At 35.3% G+C, this 14,264-nt stretch overlaps 1 protein-coding gene across 3 annotated transcripts in view; it reads left to right on the top strand.

Annotated features, from left to right (window-relative positions):
* Positions 1 to 13,791, top strand: part of LAMP2 (lysosomal associated membrane protein 2) — a 42,433-nt gene extending 28,642 nt beyond the window's left edge. Inside the window, exon 9 of one of the 3 annotated variants that reach the window (XM_050776108.1) lies at positions 11,324 to 13,791. In XM_050776108.1, the coding sequence (XP_050632065.1) occupies positions 11,324 to 11,466 (143 nt within the window). In that variant the 3' untranslated portion in view covers positions 11,467 to 13,791. Of the gene's footprint in view, positions 1 to 718; positions 1,176 to 8,577; positions 9,099 to 11,323 lie in introns of those variants that run through there. The other 2 variants (XM_050776109.1, XM_050776110.1) reach the window with 2 other exon arrangements.
* Positions 13,792 to 14,264: the final 473 nt, after the last annotated feature.

The raw sequence follows: 14,264 nt of genomic DNA, 5'->3' as shown, positions 1-14,264 counted from the left end.
GTTTAAAAATGTAAAAGCCCTTTTTAGCTCTTGGACCAGATTTGGCCCATGGGCTACAGCTTGCTGACTCCTGACTCTAAAAGGACTCCAGAGCCAGCCTGGCTATTCTCATCACATGATACCTTCCTGATCCTGTTTCTACTTTCCCAAAAGACATTCATGCTACCACTGAGCGGCTAATCTGGCTATGTAAAAGTGGGCTAGATTAGCTCCCTTAATTTGTGATAAAGTAATACTCCTATTTTGGAAAGGACTTGGAATATAAACAAACATATACGTGTATGTATATATGTATATGCAAACATATATATCATATATATAATGTGTGCATTATATATCATGTATATAATGTGTGCATTATATATATCATGTATATAATGTGTTCATTATATATCATGTGTAATGTGTGCATTATATATATCATGATATATATATTATGATATGAGCTGTGTTTATAGATGTAAATGAATATGCATGTATTCATATATATGAATATCTACATATATACACGTAAACAAATGAAAGAACAAAGTCTTAGAATTTTAATTCTAGAACAGTTCTCCATTTTCTATAGCTTTATCATAAAAATATACCTGTCTTAGTTACTTGAAGTTGATCTTGTAAGAACATTTCTGACTTTTAAATCAACATCTTTTACTTTAGGACATTCTTTTGTGATTATACTCATTATTTGTTACACACTTTTTCTCACCTACAGCCCAAGAGTGTTCGCTGGATGATGACACCATTCTAATCCCAATTATAGTTGGTGCTGGTCTTTCAGGCTTGATTATCGTTATAGTGATTGCTTACGTAATTGGCAGAAGAAAAAGTTATGCTGGATATCAGACTCTGTAACACTAATCAATACGTGATCTCTGTTACAAAAGAAAAAAGCAAGTACAAGTTCCAACATGCAATACTGGTCAATTTAAGGTATATTTAGTTGCAGTCCGGCTCTTTAGAATGGGTGGTCAAACTTAAACAAAAAACTATCAACTACAAATTAGTTGCCTGACTTTGGTTTCTCCAACCAAGCAATTTAAAACTTATTTTTACAGCAAAAGATGTGCAAAATCACTGAATTATAGGTTCTGTTTTACTGTCTTGAATTAGTATTTCAGTGTTTTCATTTTAGACATTTAGACTAAAAATACACAGTTTAGAAAAAACAATTTTTGAAAAAGAGATTTTTTTTTTCCCTGCATGTAGTTGAGTTGGAACAACATGTTCTACAGTGGATTTGTACTTGCTCCTTTTGCTCTTTTTTTTGTGATTTTTGTTTGCAGGTTAACTTAGCTACTTTGGCATTGCTGCATATTTGACCTATGAGAGATATACTGGTAGATTTGAACAGGGGCTGGTATTATGATGTTCTTAGCAATAAATGCTTTTCTAATGCTTTTTGAATATATTTGTATTTATGTGGCTGCAATGACAAAAGATACAAAAGCTTTTTAAAATTTAGAGTAGGTATTAATCTTATTGTTTAATCCTTTTTTAAAAAAACTGGATATTTCAATCTTTTAAATTGCAAGATACAAGACTATTCCAACAGGGCATTTCAATCCATTTTTTAGGTGCTTTAGAGATAATTGCTTGCCAGTGCCAATTGAGGGCATTAGTACTTTGTGCTCATAAATTGGCCTCTGTATGCAGTACTAAAATTAATGCAGATTTCTCTTTAGCCTTCCAATATTTCTTGTTGGTAGTGATGTATTTTATTATTTTCTTTTTCTTAAGAAATGCCAGTGTGTCCTAGAACCTAGATAACGAAGTGCACTTACACTTATAAAATAACTTGCATCTAGGCTGGGCGTGGCAGCTCATGCCTGTAATCCCAGCACTTTGGGAGGCCGAGGCGGGTGGATCACTTGAGGCTAGGAGTTTGAGACCAGCCTGGCCAACATGGTGAAACCTCGTCTCTGTTAAAAATACAAAAAATTAGCTGGGCGTTGTGGCAGGTGCCTGTAATCCCAGCTACTCGGAAGGCTGAGGCAGGAGAATTGCTTGAACCCGGGAGGCAGAGGTTGCGGTGAGCTGAGATCGCACCATTGCGCTTCAGCCTGGGCAACAAAAGCAAAACTCCGTCTCAAAAAAAAAGGCGAAAAAACAAAAACAAACAAACAAAAAAAAACTTGCATCTAACCCAAAAGTCTTGGTCTTCTCTTAATCCATTAAAAAGTTGTTCTTTGTTTCCAGCTTGCATTGATTGCTACAACAGTACTAATTTGGCTTTCACATTTAAATGGTTCTGTGCTAATCAAAACTTTCATTGTTATTATTCGTTATGGTAGAATCATTATTAATTCATGTGCTTTGTGTTCAGTTTTGTGCTCTGAGAGATGCACCAATTGTCAAATTACCGTGCACCACCTAATGTTTATAGGAGAAAGCAAAATACATCAGCTTGATAATTAACACATCAAATATTTCTTGCTGCTTCTGGGAGAACTTCTTTGGTGTGTGTTGGAATGGCAGAGCAAATATTAAAATTGTTAATATGCAGCCATATATGGAAGGTTCTTTTGGTTTTTTGTTTTTTGTTTTTTTTTTGGTCGGGAAATTATGTGCCTCCCATTCACTAGAAAATGAGAAAATGTTTGGGTTCCAAAGTATTGATATTGAATGGATCAATACACACACACAGACATATATATATATATATATATATATATATATATATATATATATATATATATATATATATATTATATATATATATATGCACACATATATAGGCAGTTGCATGCTAGCATGTGTATTTTTATAACAATATAACTGAGTTATATTGGAATTACAAATATTTTCTGTCACTTAAATTTGCCCTTTATTTAGCCTGAAAACCTTTGTGGCTCAAGATCAGATTCCTGACTAACCCCTGTCTTAGAGCTACAGCGAGCTGCATTACCAGCTTAAAACACTTCTTAAAGATTAAATATAGATGTGATTTTTCAAAATCATATTTTATTTAAACTGCGTTTTAGTGTAAAATTGTTAACCTCATAAGATGGATAATGCGTATAAGAATGTAGGCCTTAACTATTTCACATGAGTCAAAACAAAGCAGCTTTAAAAAAATAGTTGGAAGCACAAGTGTGTGGCACTGACTGAATGCTGTTAATATTTCTAAAAGTTTCTACATTCAGATTATATGCCTGATTCATAGTAAAATACCTCTAATAAACACTGTTTTATAGAAAACCTGACTTCAGTGAATATTTTTGTATTTTACACGGGCCAGTTTATACACTGCTATTTACACTATTATTTCCTATAGCTACGTGTTCTTTGTACCTTTTGTAGTTTTATTTGTATTACTGGATTCATACCTTGATGGTAACCCTCTATTTGGTTTTGGGTGTTTTTCATGTTTTAGCATTTGTGTAAAGAAACTGGTCCATGTAAATACTTTCCATGTTTTCTTCCTCAGATGTTTAAACCACTAGTTGATGTATGGTATCTTTAGATATTTGCCTGTCTGTTTACTCAAAGTTGCTTCTAAAACAATAAAGATTCTTTTATTTCTTAAGGCAATTTGCTCACATTTTTTCCCGTTGGTTAAAGTCAAGATTTTGTATGCTACATAATGGCAATTTCTTTCAAATGGAAAAACTTTGGAAATGTTTAGAAGTAGAACTAAATTATTTGCAAAATGTTCTGATGTTCTGTCTGTATATTACTATCTGGATGAATGGTCCCATACATAAGCCTCGACTGATGGTAGGCAGGCTACAGAATAAAATTCACTTGGGAAGCGTTTTATAAAATATAAAAATAGATTCCAGGCTCCATCCCTAGAGGATTTAACGTAGTAGGTCTAATGAGGGGAGAGAGAGAGAGAGAGAGTGTGTGTGTGTGTGTGCGCGCGCGTGTGCGTGTGTGTGTGTAAGCTCCCCTGCTGAACCTGATGCATAGTCAGTTAGGGAACCAGTGATCTAGAATAGTTATTTCATCATAAAAGCTTCAGAGTATCTCTCTGTACATTTTTTTCAATTCCTAAGTTGAGGTTGATATTTAATATCTCTACATAGTAGCTTTACATTGCAGCCATACATATTAAGCTATTGATCTGAACCAACGTAGGATTGTGTCCAGTCTCTCTCTTACTTAGATCACCCTAAAATACTTGAGCCTTCCAGTTTCCATATAAGAATAGTTTCCTAGTCACCTTACTATATCACATAAGAAAACTTAGCAATATAGGTGGTAACTTTTCTCTGAATTACCCAGTTAAGCCATGTGAACGGCAGTTAGTCATCACGGCTGCAAACTCTGCAGTTAACTACCATTGTCTTTGGCCAAGTTGTTTAACTTCTAGTGTCTCAATTTCTTCATCCAGTGGGTGGGGACTTTAAAATCCTGCTACTCATTTCTTTGAATGATAATTTGAATTTCAGAGGAATGCATCTTAGTATTTCATACATCTTAGTATTTTAGAAGGAATCTGATAGGAAGCTACTTGTTACGTATCAAGAACATACTATAAGTTCCGTGTAAAATGTACCGCTTAAGTTTCCTGCAGTCTTTCAGTAGGAATTCTTATAAGACTCGGACATTTTTAAGATTATAGTATTTCATCTGTTTATTTAGATAGATAATGTTAACTTGTCTTGGGGCTCATCTTCCACCCATCTCCTTTTCTTTTACCCTGGTAGCTAACTTTCTGCGTTAATAATTACCATTTCTTGTCCTTGAAACTGGTATACATTTTCATGAATGATACTGAGTAGCTTCACGAATCTTTTCAGATGCATGTGATTTACTTAACACAGTTTGATTATAGATATAAAATGTACATAACAAATAAGTTGTCACCTAAGAATGTGCTTCTTAATGTTGATTCTTCCAAAAAGAAGTTTTGATTCAATTGTTTTTTTGTTTGTTTTGTTTTGTTTTGTTTGAGATGGAGTCTCGCTCTATTGCCCTGGCTGGAGTGTGTGTAGTGGTGCGATCTTAGCTCACTGCAACCTCCGCCTCCCAGGTTCAAGCAATTCTTGTGCCTCAGCCTCCCAAATAGCTGGGATTACAGACAAGTGCCACCATACCTGGCTACCTTTTGTATTTTTTTAGTAGAGATGGGGTTTTGCCATGTTGGCTAGGCTGGTCTCGAATTCCTGACCTCAAGTGATCCGCCTGCCTCGGCCTCCTGAAGTGCTGGGATTATAGGCGTGAGCCACTGTGCCTGGCCTCAATTGGTTTTTAAGAGAAATTGTATTAGTTTTTGTTGTATACCTCAGCTTTCCAGTTCTTGTGTTGAAAATTGTATTTGAAAAATGTCTGAACTGGTAGAAAATTGAAGATTAACAGCATTTTTAATCTACATGAAACTTCTTATTGAAATTTTAGTGGCCATGGAACTTTTTAAACTTTAAAAATCTGTATTGCTTCTGTGGCTATTAAATTCTTCTGCAAATACACTTTTCTTTTCCCCAGAAGCATTTTCAATATAGTGTTAAGTATACATTAGGCAAGTAGATCAGGTCAAAATGACTTATAGGATGAGATTTTCTTTTCTTCAGAATGTGATCCCATTAAAGTTACTGTTTTACCAAAATTTTTTCCATTAACTAAAGAATTTTTAAAGGTTGAATTCATACAATCAATAGTTATTATAAATTAATATTTCACATACTAATTGAGAGCATTTTAAGTAAGTGACAGTATCTAGAAAGATCTTTGTATTAGCGGAATTGCCTTTTTGAGCTACTCTGGGAATATTTGTCTTACATGAAAGCCTTATTGGCAGTATTTATGAAAGTCGTTTCAGTACTAGGTCAAATACCCAATTTGGGAAAGAGAGAACTATGAGTCTGTTGCCAGAATAAGAAATTAATCTACTAATGAATCTTTTAAAAACCAAGTTATATTAAACCCACGGCATAATACTTTATGGTACATGTCACCTAATAGTTTATGGGCTGGGTGGTAATTTGGGAAATTGTAGGGGAGGTGCTAACTGGGGACTCTTAACACCATCTATTCACAGGTCACATCTAGCAACCTCAGCTATCTGGATTCTTAACAGAACCAAGAAGCAAGTAAAAAAAATAATTGAACTGGCAGCCAAAGTCAATGTCAGAAAAGTTCATAAACTCCAGGGTTGCATTTTGTTCCTAGTTATTGCCCCAGAGGCTAGTAAGGGGTGGATGGAAAGCTTGGCACATTTCTTGAATGCAAGCACAATCAGAATTGCCATGCAGCCTATTTGTCCTATCTTTGATACAATTCTAATAAGCTTAGTTATCTGATTTATCAGTCCCTAATAGACTACAAGCTAGGCAGAGAACTAGGGCAACAAGACACAGGAAATGGGAAATAGAAGTAGCAGTTAACATCCTTCCTGCAAGTGTATCCATCTGTATCATTCCTTCCTCCTCTCCAGTCTCAGAGTAGGTTTTCTTTTCCTGGTTAAACTGAGGCAAACAGTTATGTCATCAAGGCCCATTTATATCTCTTTTCCCATTACTGAGTGACCCCAGATTGTTATGTATTGAGTTCTTATGTCTTATGCTTTTGGAATCTCATTTCTCTTGCCTTGTAGGAGAACTTGTACCAAAGCATCTTCTGTCGATTGCTAGTGGCTCTTTCCCTCATCCTATTTAAGTTCTTCTAACCTGAAGCTATCCTTTCTTATCCCTATGTCCCCCTTCTAATTACCTCCCTTTTGTCCTGTCTTAATCATTCTAAACTTCTCAAAATGAGCATTGTATTCGTTACCCTGCCCAAGTTCTTGATGTCCTAACCAATCCCTTCCCATTCCCTCTTAAACCTGCAGCAATTCTACTCATATCTCCTACCCTTCATATTGCTAGAGGCAATGGACATGTTTCAAAGCTCTCTAATATTATTTGCTGTCTTTCCACCCTAATTGAAACTTTCCATCCTTGGCTTCTCTGGTGCCATTTTCTACCTGCCCTTTTACATCTTTTTCCTACCCCATTGTCTATTCCACAGGTATTGGTGTTCCCAAGGGTTTTTGTCTCTGGTCCTCTTTTTATTCTACTTCCCCTTACTGAGAAATGTTCTTGCCCCGTGTTTTAACTACCACTTAGGTTGATATAGCCACTTGGTTACGACATAGTCTTTTTTTTTTTTTTTTTTTTTTTTTGAGATGGGTTCTCGATATGTTGCCCAGGCTGGTCTTAAACTCCTGGGCTCAAACAATTCTCCCATCTCAGCTTCCCAAGTAGCTAGGACTGTAGGTGTAAGCCACCGTGCTCAGCTAAGGACACGGGTATCTTAAACTCACATATCCAAAACTGAGCATCTCTCTCTTCCACGTATCCTTTTCGCCCCCTGTTCCATATAACTACAAAAAACTGAAATGCATATATTCTTCCTCTTTTATAGACTAGCACCAGCATCTACATAATCAGTCAAGTGTGGAATTGGAAACCATTCTATTATCTCCTCCTCCTACATCCCCTACATCCATTTGGCCAATTTTGCCTTCTAATTTGATCTCCAGTCTGTACCTTCTGCTTTTCTTCTGCACTTCATTCATCCAGCTCAGGACAATATTATTGGTTACCTGGACTCTAGTGATAGACATGCCCCCTACCTTACTACCTCCATCTGCCATAACTTCTGAAATGAAATCCTGCTTAATATCCTGCTGCTGAAATTTTTTTTTTTTTTCATCAGGATAAGGCCAAACTACCTAAGAGCATATAGGACCTTTGTGACCTGGGTCCCTGTACACTTTTTCTGCCTTCTGTCCAGCCAAAATACCTTTGATCCATTGTTCTAGCTATGCCAACCTGGCTTGCGTTTCCCTTGAAGTGCTGTGTCTTTTTACTCTCCATATTTTTGTCTGTGCTATTTCTTATACCTGGAATGCCCTTCCCCCATTACTTGCATCGTTAATTCCTATTCATCCTTAAAATCTCAGCTGAAGTGTCACCTTTTCAAAGTGTCTTATGTAATAAGGCTGAGCTTGAGTGTGCCTCTGAAATTTTTCCATGGCACTTTGTGTTGCCTGCTCCTACCACAACACATTTTGAAATTACAACCACTGATTTTTCTTGTCTGATTCTCACACTAGGACTGAGCATCTTGAGGCAAACAGTTATGTCATCAGGGCCCGCTTATATCTCTTTTCCCATTAGTAAATGACCCCAGATTGTAATGTATTGAGTTCTTATGTCTGCTTTGTATAGTTGTTCATTCAGTGAGTTAATATTTAACAATCTGCAATATTTGAAGCACTGTGCTTCTTCGACATCATAACAGTTTGCCTCTGAAAGCTCACGGCCTGGTCATCAAGGCAAGGCTAATTATATTTGTTCATTATGTTCTGTTTAAGAAATCTGGGAAGTATGTGACCATGTTGTACATTTTTCATCCAAAATGAGTGCATTTTTACTTGGTACTTAAAAGTGTATTATTTGGTTATTTGGGAAATCAGTTTTGTGGAACATCTCATTTGCTGATAATGAATGCCAATGACTTGTTACCTTGGTATAAAAAAAAACAAAATATGTGTGTTAGGAAGTACTGTCATTTTACCCAAAATACACAGATTTGAAAGTTTGTCACTGTTTCTGTTCTCAATTGTCCTTTCTCCACATCTAGCTCAAGACTGCAGTGCAGATGACGACAACTTCCTTGTGCCCATAGCAGTGGGAGCAGCCTTGGCAGGAGTACTTATTCTAGTGTTGCTGGCTTATTTTATTGGTCTCAAGCGCCATCATGCTGGATATGAGCAATTTTAGAATCTGCAACCTGATTGATTATATAAAAATACATGCAAATAACAAGGTTTTCTTACCTCTCAGTTGTTGAAACACTTTACTTCTTAAAATTGATATGTTGAAACTTTAATTATTTTATCAATCCCAGCATTTTGATATTAGTCTTTATTAATAAAACCTGTTCTCTTTAATCAGCTTACAATCCAAAGTGTCATATTTACTGGTCCTGGAGACAAACTTGTTCAAAGGAACATCGATGTGCAATGTTTTAAAGTCTATCTTAAGAAGCCTTGGCCAAATTTTGATCCTAACTTTGAAGTATGCATTGAACTTATTAACATGGCCATTATAAGAATAAAATATATAGTTGTGTCTTAATGGAATTAATAAATATCATTTCACGACTGGTATTCTATTTCAGTGTATAAGGACTATAGTGATTTAAACTCATCAATGTGCCTTTGTGTAAAGTTCATTAAATAAATGTTGATGTGGTATAAATGCCCATCAGATGTGCTTAAACTTGGTTTTCAGTTGAATAAAGTAGAGAATGTCCTCAGGACCATCAGCATTTTAAAGGTTATGTGACTTCTGCTGATTTCTCTGAGTTTAAGTTAAGCATGAAGTTAGTACCTCAGGCTTGTGATTTTTTCCCTAGGGATGATACAGACCCAAGAGGCTACAACAGAACTTAAACTGGCTTCATAATTAGAGTTTTTAAGAGAATTGTTTGTTTTTCAGCAATATAGACTGAAAAGATTCAAGCATATTTAACCACTTGCTTTTTTGTTTCTTGTTTTGTTCTTCTTTGGATGCCTGATTCGTATTGAAAGATAGAAATATTCTATGAACTAATTAGGACAGATTGTGTTGTGTTTCTCTACCTCATCTTGTTGATCTCTGGAGCATTAAAATCTATTTAGTGTTGTCATCAGAGTGGTACTTATGAAATGTAAGCTAACAGCAATCTCAGAAGGGAGGCAGTGAAGCAATAGCAACTAGGCTCTTGTTTCTTCAAGATGGCCCCTGTGGGACAGTGCATAGATAGGGTTGTAAAGAGAAGCTGTTGGCATTAAAATGAACTAGATAATCAGCCCTTGTTGAAGCATATTCCGTGGTATAAGAGTAGCACAGATATGAAACATAGATAAAGAAGGAAGATTAATAGACTAGAAGACTTTCGCGTTGAAGTATTATTAACCCATTGTATGTATATATGGGCATGATCAGAGTTTCTATAACTTCTATACAGTGTATCTTGTTACCCAGCTCTCAGTCTTTGAGAGCTTTCAGTAAAATATAGTAAGTTCTTTCAACATAGGCTAATGTGTGGTTACTGAAATGAGTGTTATGTTATGTACTCAGAACTGTAGCAACATTTTTATGAATGGCAAAAGTACAAGAGGAGGAAAAGTTAAAATTAGAAGAAAAGTACAAGTCATTGCTTAATCATAAATCACATCAGATAACACATTTTGTTAATTTCATTAGCTATTACTGGAAATGACCTTAACGATTATTTACAGAAAGGGGAGTGAAATTCATTGAGGTTCCATATCAAGTGGACAACAAAACTATTGTTAGCATTTTGATAAAAATTGACCCTAATGAAATCTAGTCACTCAACAGTAAAACAACAGCTGGTTTACACTTGAAATTATGAGATCAGAATTGGGCACTTTGGGCTTCCATACTATGTTTTGCTTAATTTTTTTTTATACTAATATGGACTTTTTCAATAGTAATATACCAAAACACTCCTATTTTAATCTCTGTTTGCTACTTCAAAACCTAATCCTTCTCAGATGGGACCATGAGCATAAGAGGAAAAGAGACGAGAAGGAACACTTGTTGACCTCCTGATGTGTATCAGGTGCTTTAGAAATAAAATTGTATTTAATCCTCAATTTCCTTATGGGTATTATCCCCCTCTTACAGATGAGGAAAGTGAGGCCCAGTTTGAATAACTTGCCCAAGGTCCTTTGGCTAGTACTGGAAGGAGTCAAGATTTAAACTCAGTTCTGTCTGAATCCAGAACTCAAAATCTACATTGCACATGTTGCTTTCCTGGTGGTTCGGTGGAATGGACTGCAATGAATTAAATACTGCTGTTATTCTTCCAGGCCACTGCTCAGCTAAAAGTAATTGTGTATAACCTAATAGCTACCTAATGCCTATGCAAAAAAAAAGTATATACTGCATTCTTGATCCTAAGTCTTTTTTAACTTATATTTTATTGCTTATACAGAATTCTTATTTATACTTTAGTTATAGGTATAACAAAGGAGAAAGAGAGTAGGGAAATACACAGGCAGTGGTTTTAAGTGAAGATGATGGCTCCTTAACCCAGTGTCATTAGATAATCAAACCTAAAGTCTTCCCATATTAGGCAAGCACAATTCTCTATTTTGGGCCCTTCCTATTCTTCCCTTACCTTCTGCTTTTTGTACTGAGGAATTTCGTGTGCTTTTAAATAAAGCGATAATGAGATATTGAGCAAATAAAATAGAGGTAATGCTATAAAAGACTAAGCTATGTACACTTTAAAAATGCTTGTTTCTCGCATGCTTTTTACTGCTTAATTGCATTCTTTACTAATTTCCTTGCTGTCTGTTCTTTTCTAACAGCTGAAGAATGTTCTGCTGACTCTGACCTCAACTTTCTTATTCCTGTTGCAGTGGGTGTGGCCTTGGGCTTCCTTATAATTGTTGTCTTTATCTCTTATATGATTGGAAGAAGGAAAAGTCGTACTGGTTATCAGTCTGTGTAATCAATTAAATCTAGTGGGGGTTTTTTTGTTTTGTTTTGTTTTCAGTTAGAAGTTACGTTTCCATTGGCTAAAAGCCAGGACATGCTGTGCAATAGATTGTTTAAGATATGCAGACAAACTTAAGTGAGTTGCTAGCTAACTTGGGCATGAGTACACTTATTTAAGACAAAATATATTAGGACCAATTTTTTTGTTTTTTTTCTTCCTTTGTTAAAGTATAATTAAAAGAAAAATTGTGGCTTAGAATTTTTTAAGTAAGTAATGATTTTAAGCCCCTGGATCCAATTATGAAAGCATTTTTACTGATGTGTAATTTTATATGTTACAGTTACTTATATTTTACTACTTTTATGTTATTTGCAAAATCAAAGGTGTTAAAGAATTTAACTTGCTTCAGGAAATAAATTCAAGAACATAATGGATTCATTTTCATTAGTGGCAGAAACGAAATTTGGTTCATGATAAGACTTCCTTTCCCCACCTCCTGATCAGCATTATTTAAATCTGTATTTTTTTGGTTAAGAAAGAAATGGCTTCATGATATCGTATTTAATAGCAAAAGTTTGGCTGTTTTCTTCATCACTGTTAATAGCTACTATATTTTAACAAGGAAATTTCTTTTTTTTTTCTGGAGTTTGGAATATACTGATTATCTCAGACTTGACATTTATACTGAAGGATGAAGTAAGACCTTCAGCTTTTTTTAAAAGGTGTTGATTTGGAACACCTGTATGGGTTATGGTTTATTAAGGTTGTGGTTTAGAAAGTTTTTTCCCTCAGAGCCTTAACTTGTTAAGAAGGTTCATTTATCCTGCACTGAAAACAAAAACTCTATATACTTTGTTTGTGTGCCTCCTGCACTCTCCCATTCCCTACATGAATATGCTCTAGTTGATATTTTTAATATATTGATTTCTTTTTTCTCACAGCAACAAGTGCTTACTCTAGAGGTTAGTGGGCCCTGATATGTCATCAGTCAGATGCCTGCCTAGCCAAAGCTGGACCAAGATTATTCTGTACATTTGTTGATCTTGATGTAGACTTATATCCCTGTAGGGACCGCTAATGGCTCTGGCTTCTGGAGTAAGGTACTAGAGACCGCTCATCCCCGTGTCTGCTTGATTGGTTCAGCTGTTCAATTGCCCTTTTTTTGGGAAGCACAGTGTTGAAGTTGTCTGGGGTTCAAATGGCTGCTTTGTACACCTGTCATTAGTGTAAGGCAGACGTTTATTTTATCAAGCTATTTTATCTCTATATTTAACTAAAAACAAAAGTTCCCAAAGATCTGCCTTCACTTCAGAAAATATTTTTTGGATTAAAAAAATTAAGCCTAAACCTTAAATAAAGTGAGTTGGTTATTCAATCCAAGGATTAAGTCCCAATCTACCTCTCAGCACAATGCAGAAGCTCACCACTGTATTGCTGCCATTAACTCATGCCAGAACCCTTTGCCAATAACTGGAATTACAAAATTTTGTTAAAGAAAATTTATCAAGATCTTTCTTTACTGCCTTCTCTATATGTACATCTCAAAAACATGTACATCTCAAAAACTGGAGTAGAAAGTTAGATTGCTCAATTACAACTCCTCTAGAACTCTATAGCTCTGATCACACTCTCCTGTATTTGCTAAGTATGTAAAGAATGTTTTCTTTTAAAGTGTTCTCTTTTGAGAACAACTGCTCATTTGTTGTAAAAGCATTTGGTTAAATTGATGGCATCATAAAAAACAGTGACTTCATTTCAATACATATTTTTGAGATGATTGTCTAGAAGCCAGATTAATTAAATCCAGCTTGTGACCTTGCTAAGCATATAAATTGGAAATTCAGATACATTCAAAATTATGGGTTCATTTAAAAGTGTTCTACCTTTTGGGTATGAGACTAATATCACTAATTCCTCAATAGTTATCGTGGCTCTATCTTAATTAATTAGAAAATATGTGTGTTTAATTCTTTGAGAATTAAAATACAGAATATGAACAGAGGGTTAAAAACTGCTTCAACTCCAATAAGATAAAGGAAGCTGAAAATCTATGAGCTGAGTGTTTAATTAGCTTTGCCTACTGGGTTCATTTTTATGTCAAAACAACAGTGGATCAGACAGTACGACTTTGAACTGGTGAATGTAAAGAATTGTTTTTCACCTAAGCTGCTTTGGAAGAACTGATGCTTGCTGCTAACTAAAGTTTTGGATGTATCAATTTAGAGAACCAATTACTACCTGCAAAATAAAGCATACTGTGGTACTTCTGTTTGATCTAGTATGTGTGATTTTAGATTGATGGATTAAAAATTAATAAAGATCATACATTTCATGCCACTATGGATAACCTCATTTTTATTCTATATGCTCAGCCTTAAGAGCTTAGAGTTAATTGTATAACCTAAGTTCCTTAAATTCTAGTCTCTTGGATTGTCAACAGGAATCATAGGATCTCATGGATCTGCAACTTAACCAAGTCCTGTCATTAGGAAGGCACTAGTACAGAACCTTTAGTACAGACACCTCAAATAGGGGGACCTACATAGTCATGGAAATTGCAAGAAAACATCAAAAACAAAATACGGAAATCTAACAAATGTAAGAACATCTTAACAAATGTACTTTCAGCGTATGTCTGTCTGCATTGATGAACTGTACTCATTGTTGAAGTTCATTTCATTCTGAGTGACATATACCTCAGGGATGTGGCGGGGCAAGGGGAGGAGCTATCCATTTTCTGAATTTCCTTTAAATTCCTTACAATCCAATCTAATGCTCAATTTTTATATAATTGGATAAAACGACAACAC

This window comes from Macaca thibetana, chromosome X, assembly GCF_024542745.1.
Source record: "Macaca thibetana thibetana isolate TM-01 chromosome X, ASM2454274v1, whole genome shotgun sequence".
Classification (NCBI taxonomy): Eukaryota; Metazoa; Chordata; class Mammalia; order Primates; family Cercopithecidae; genus Macaca; species Macaca thibetana.
This window is presented reverse-complemented; position numbering and strand designations above follow the sequence as displayed.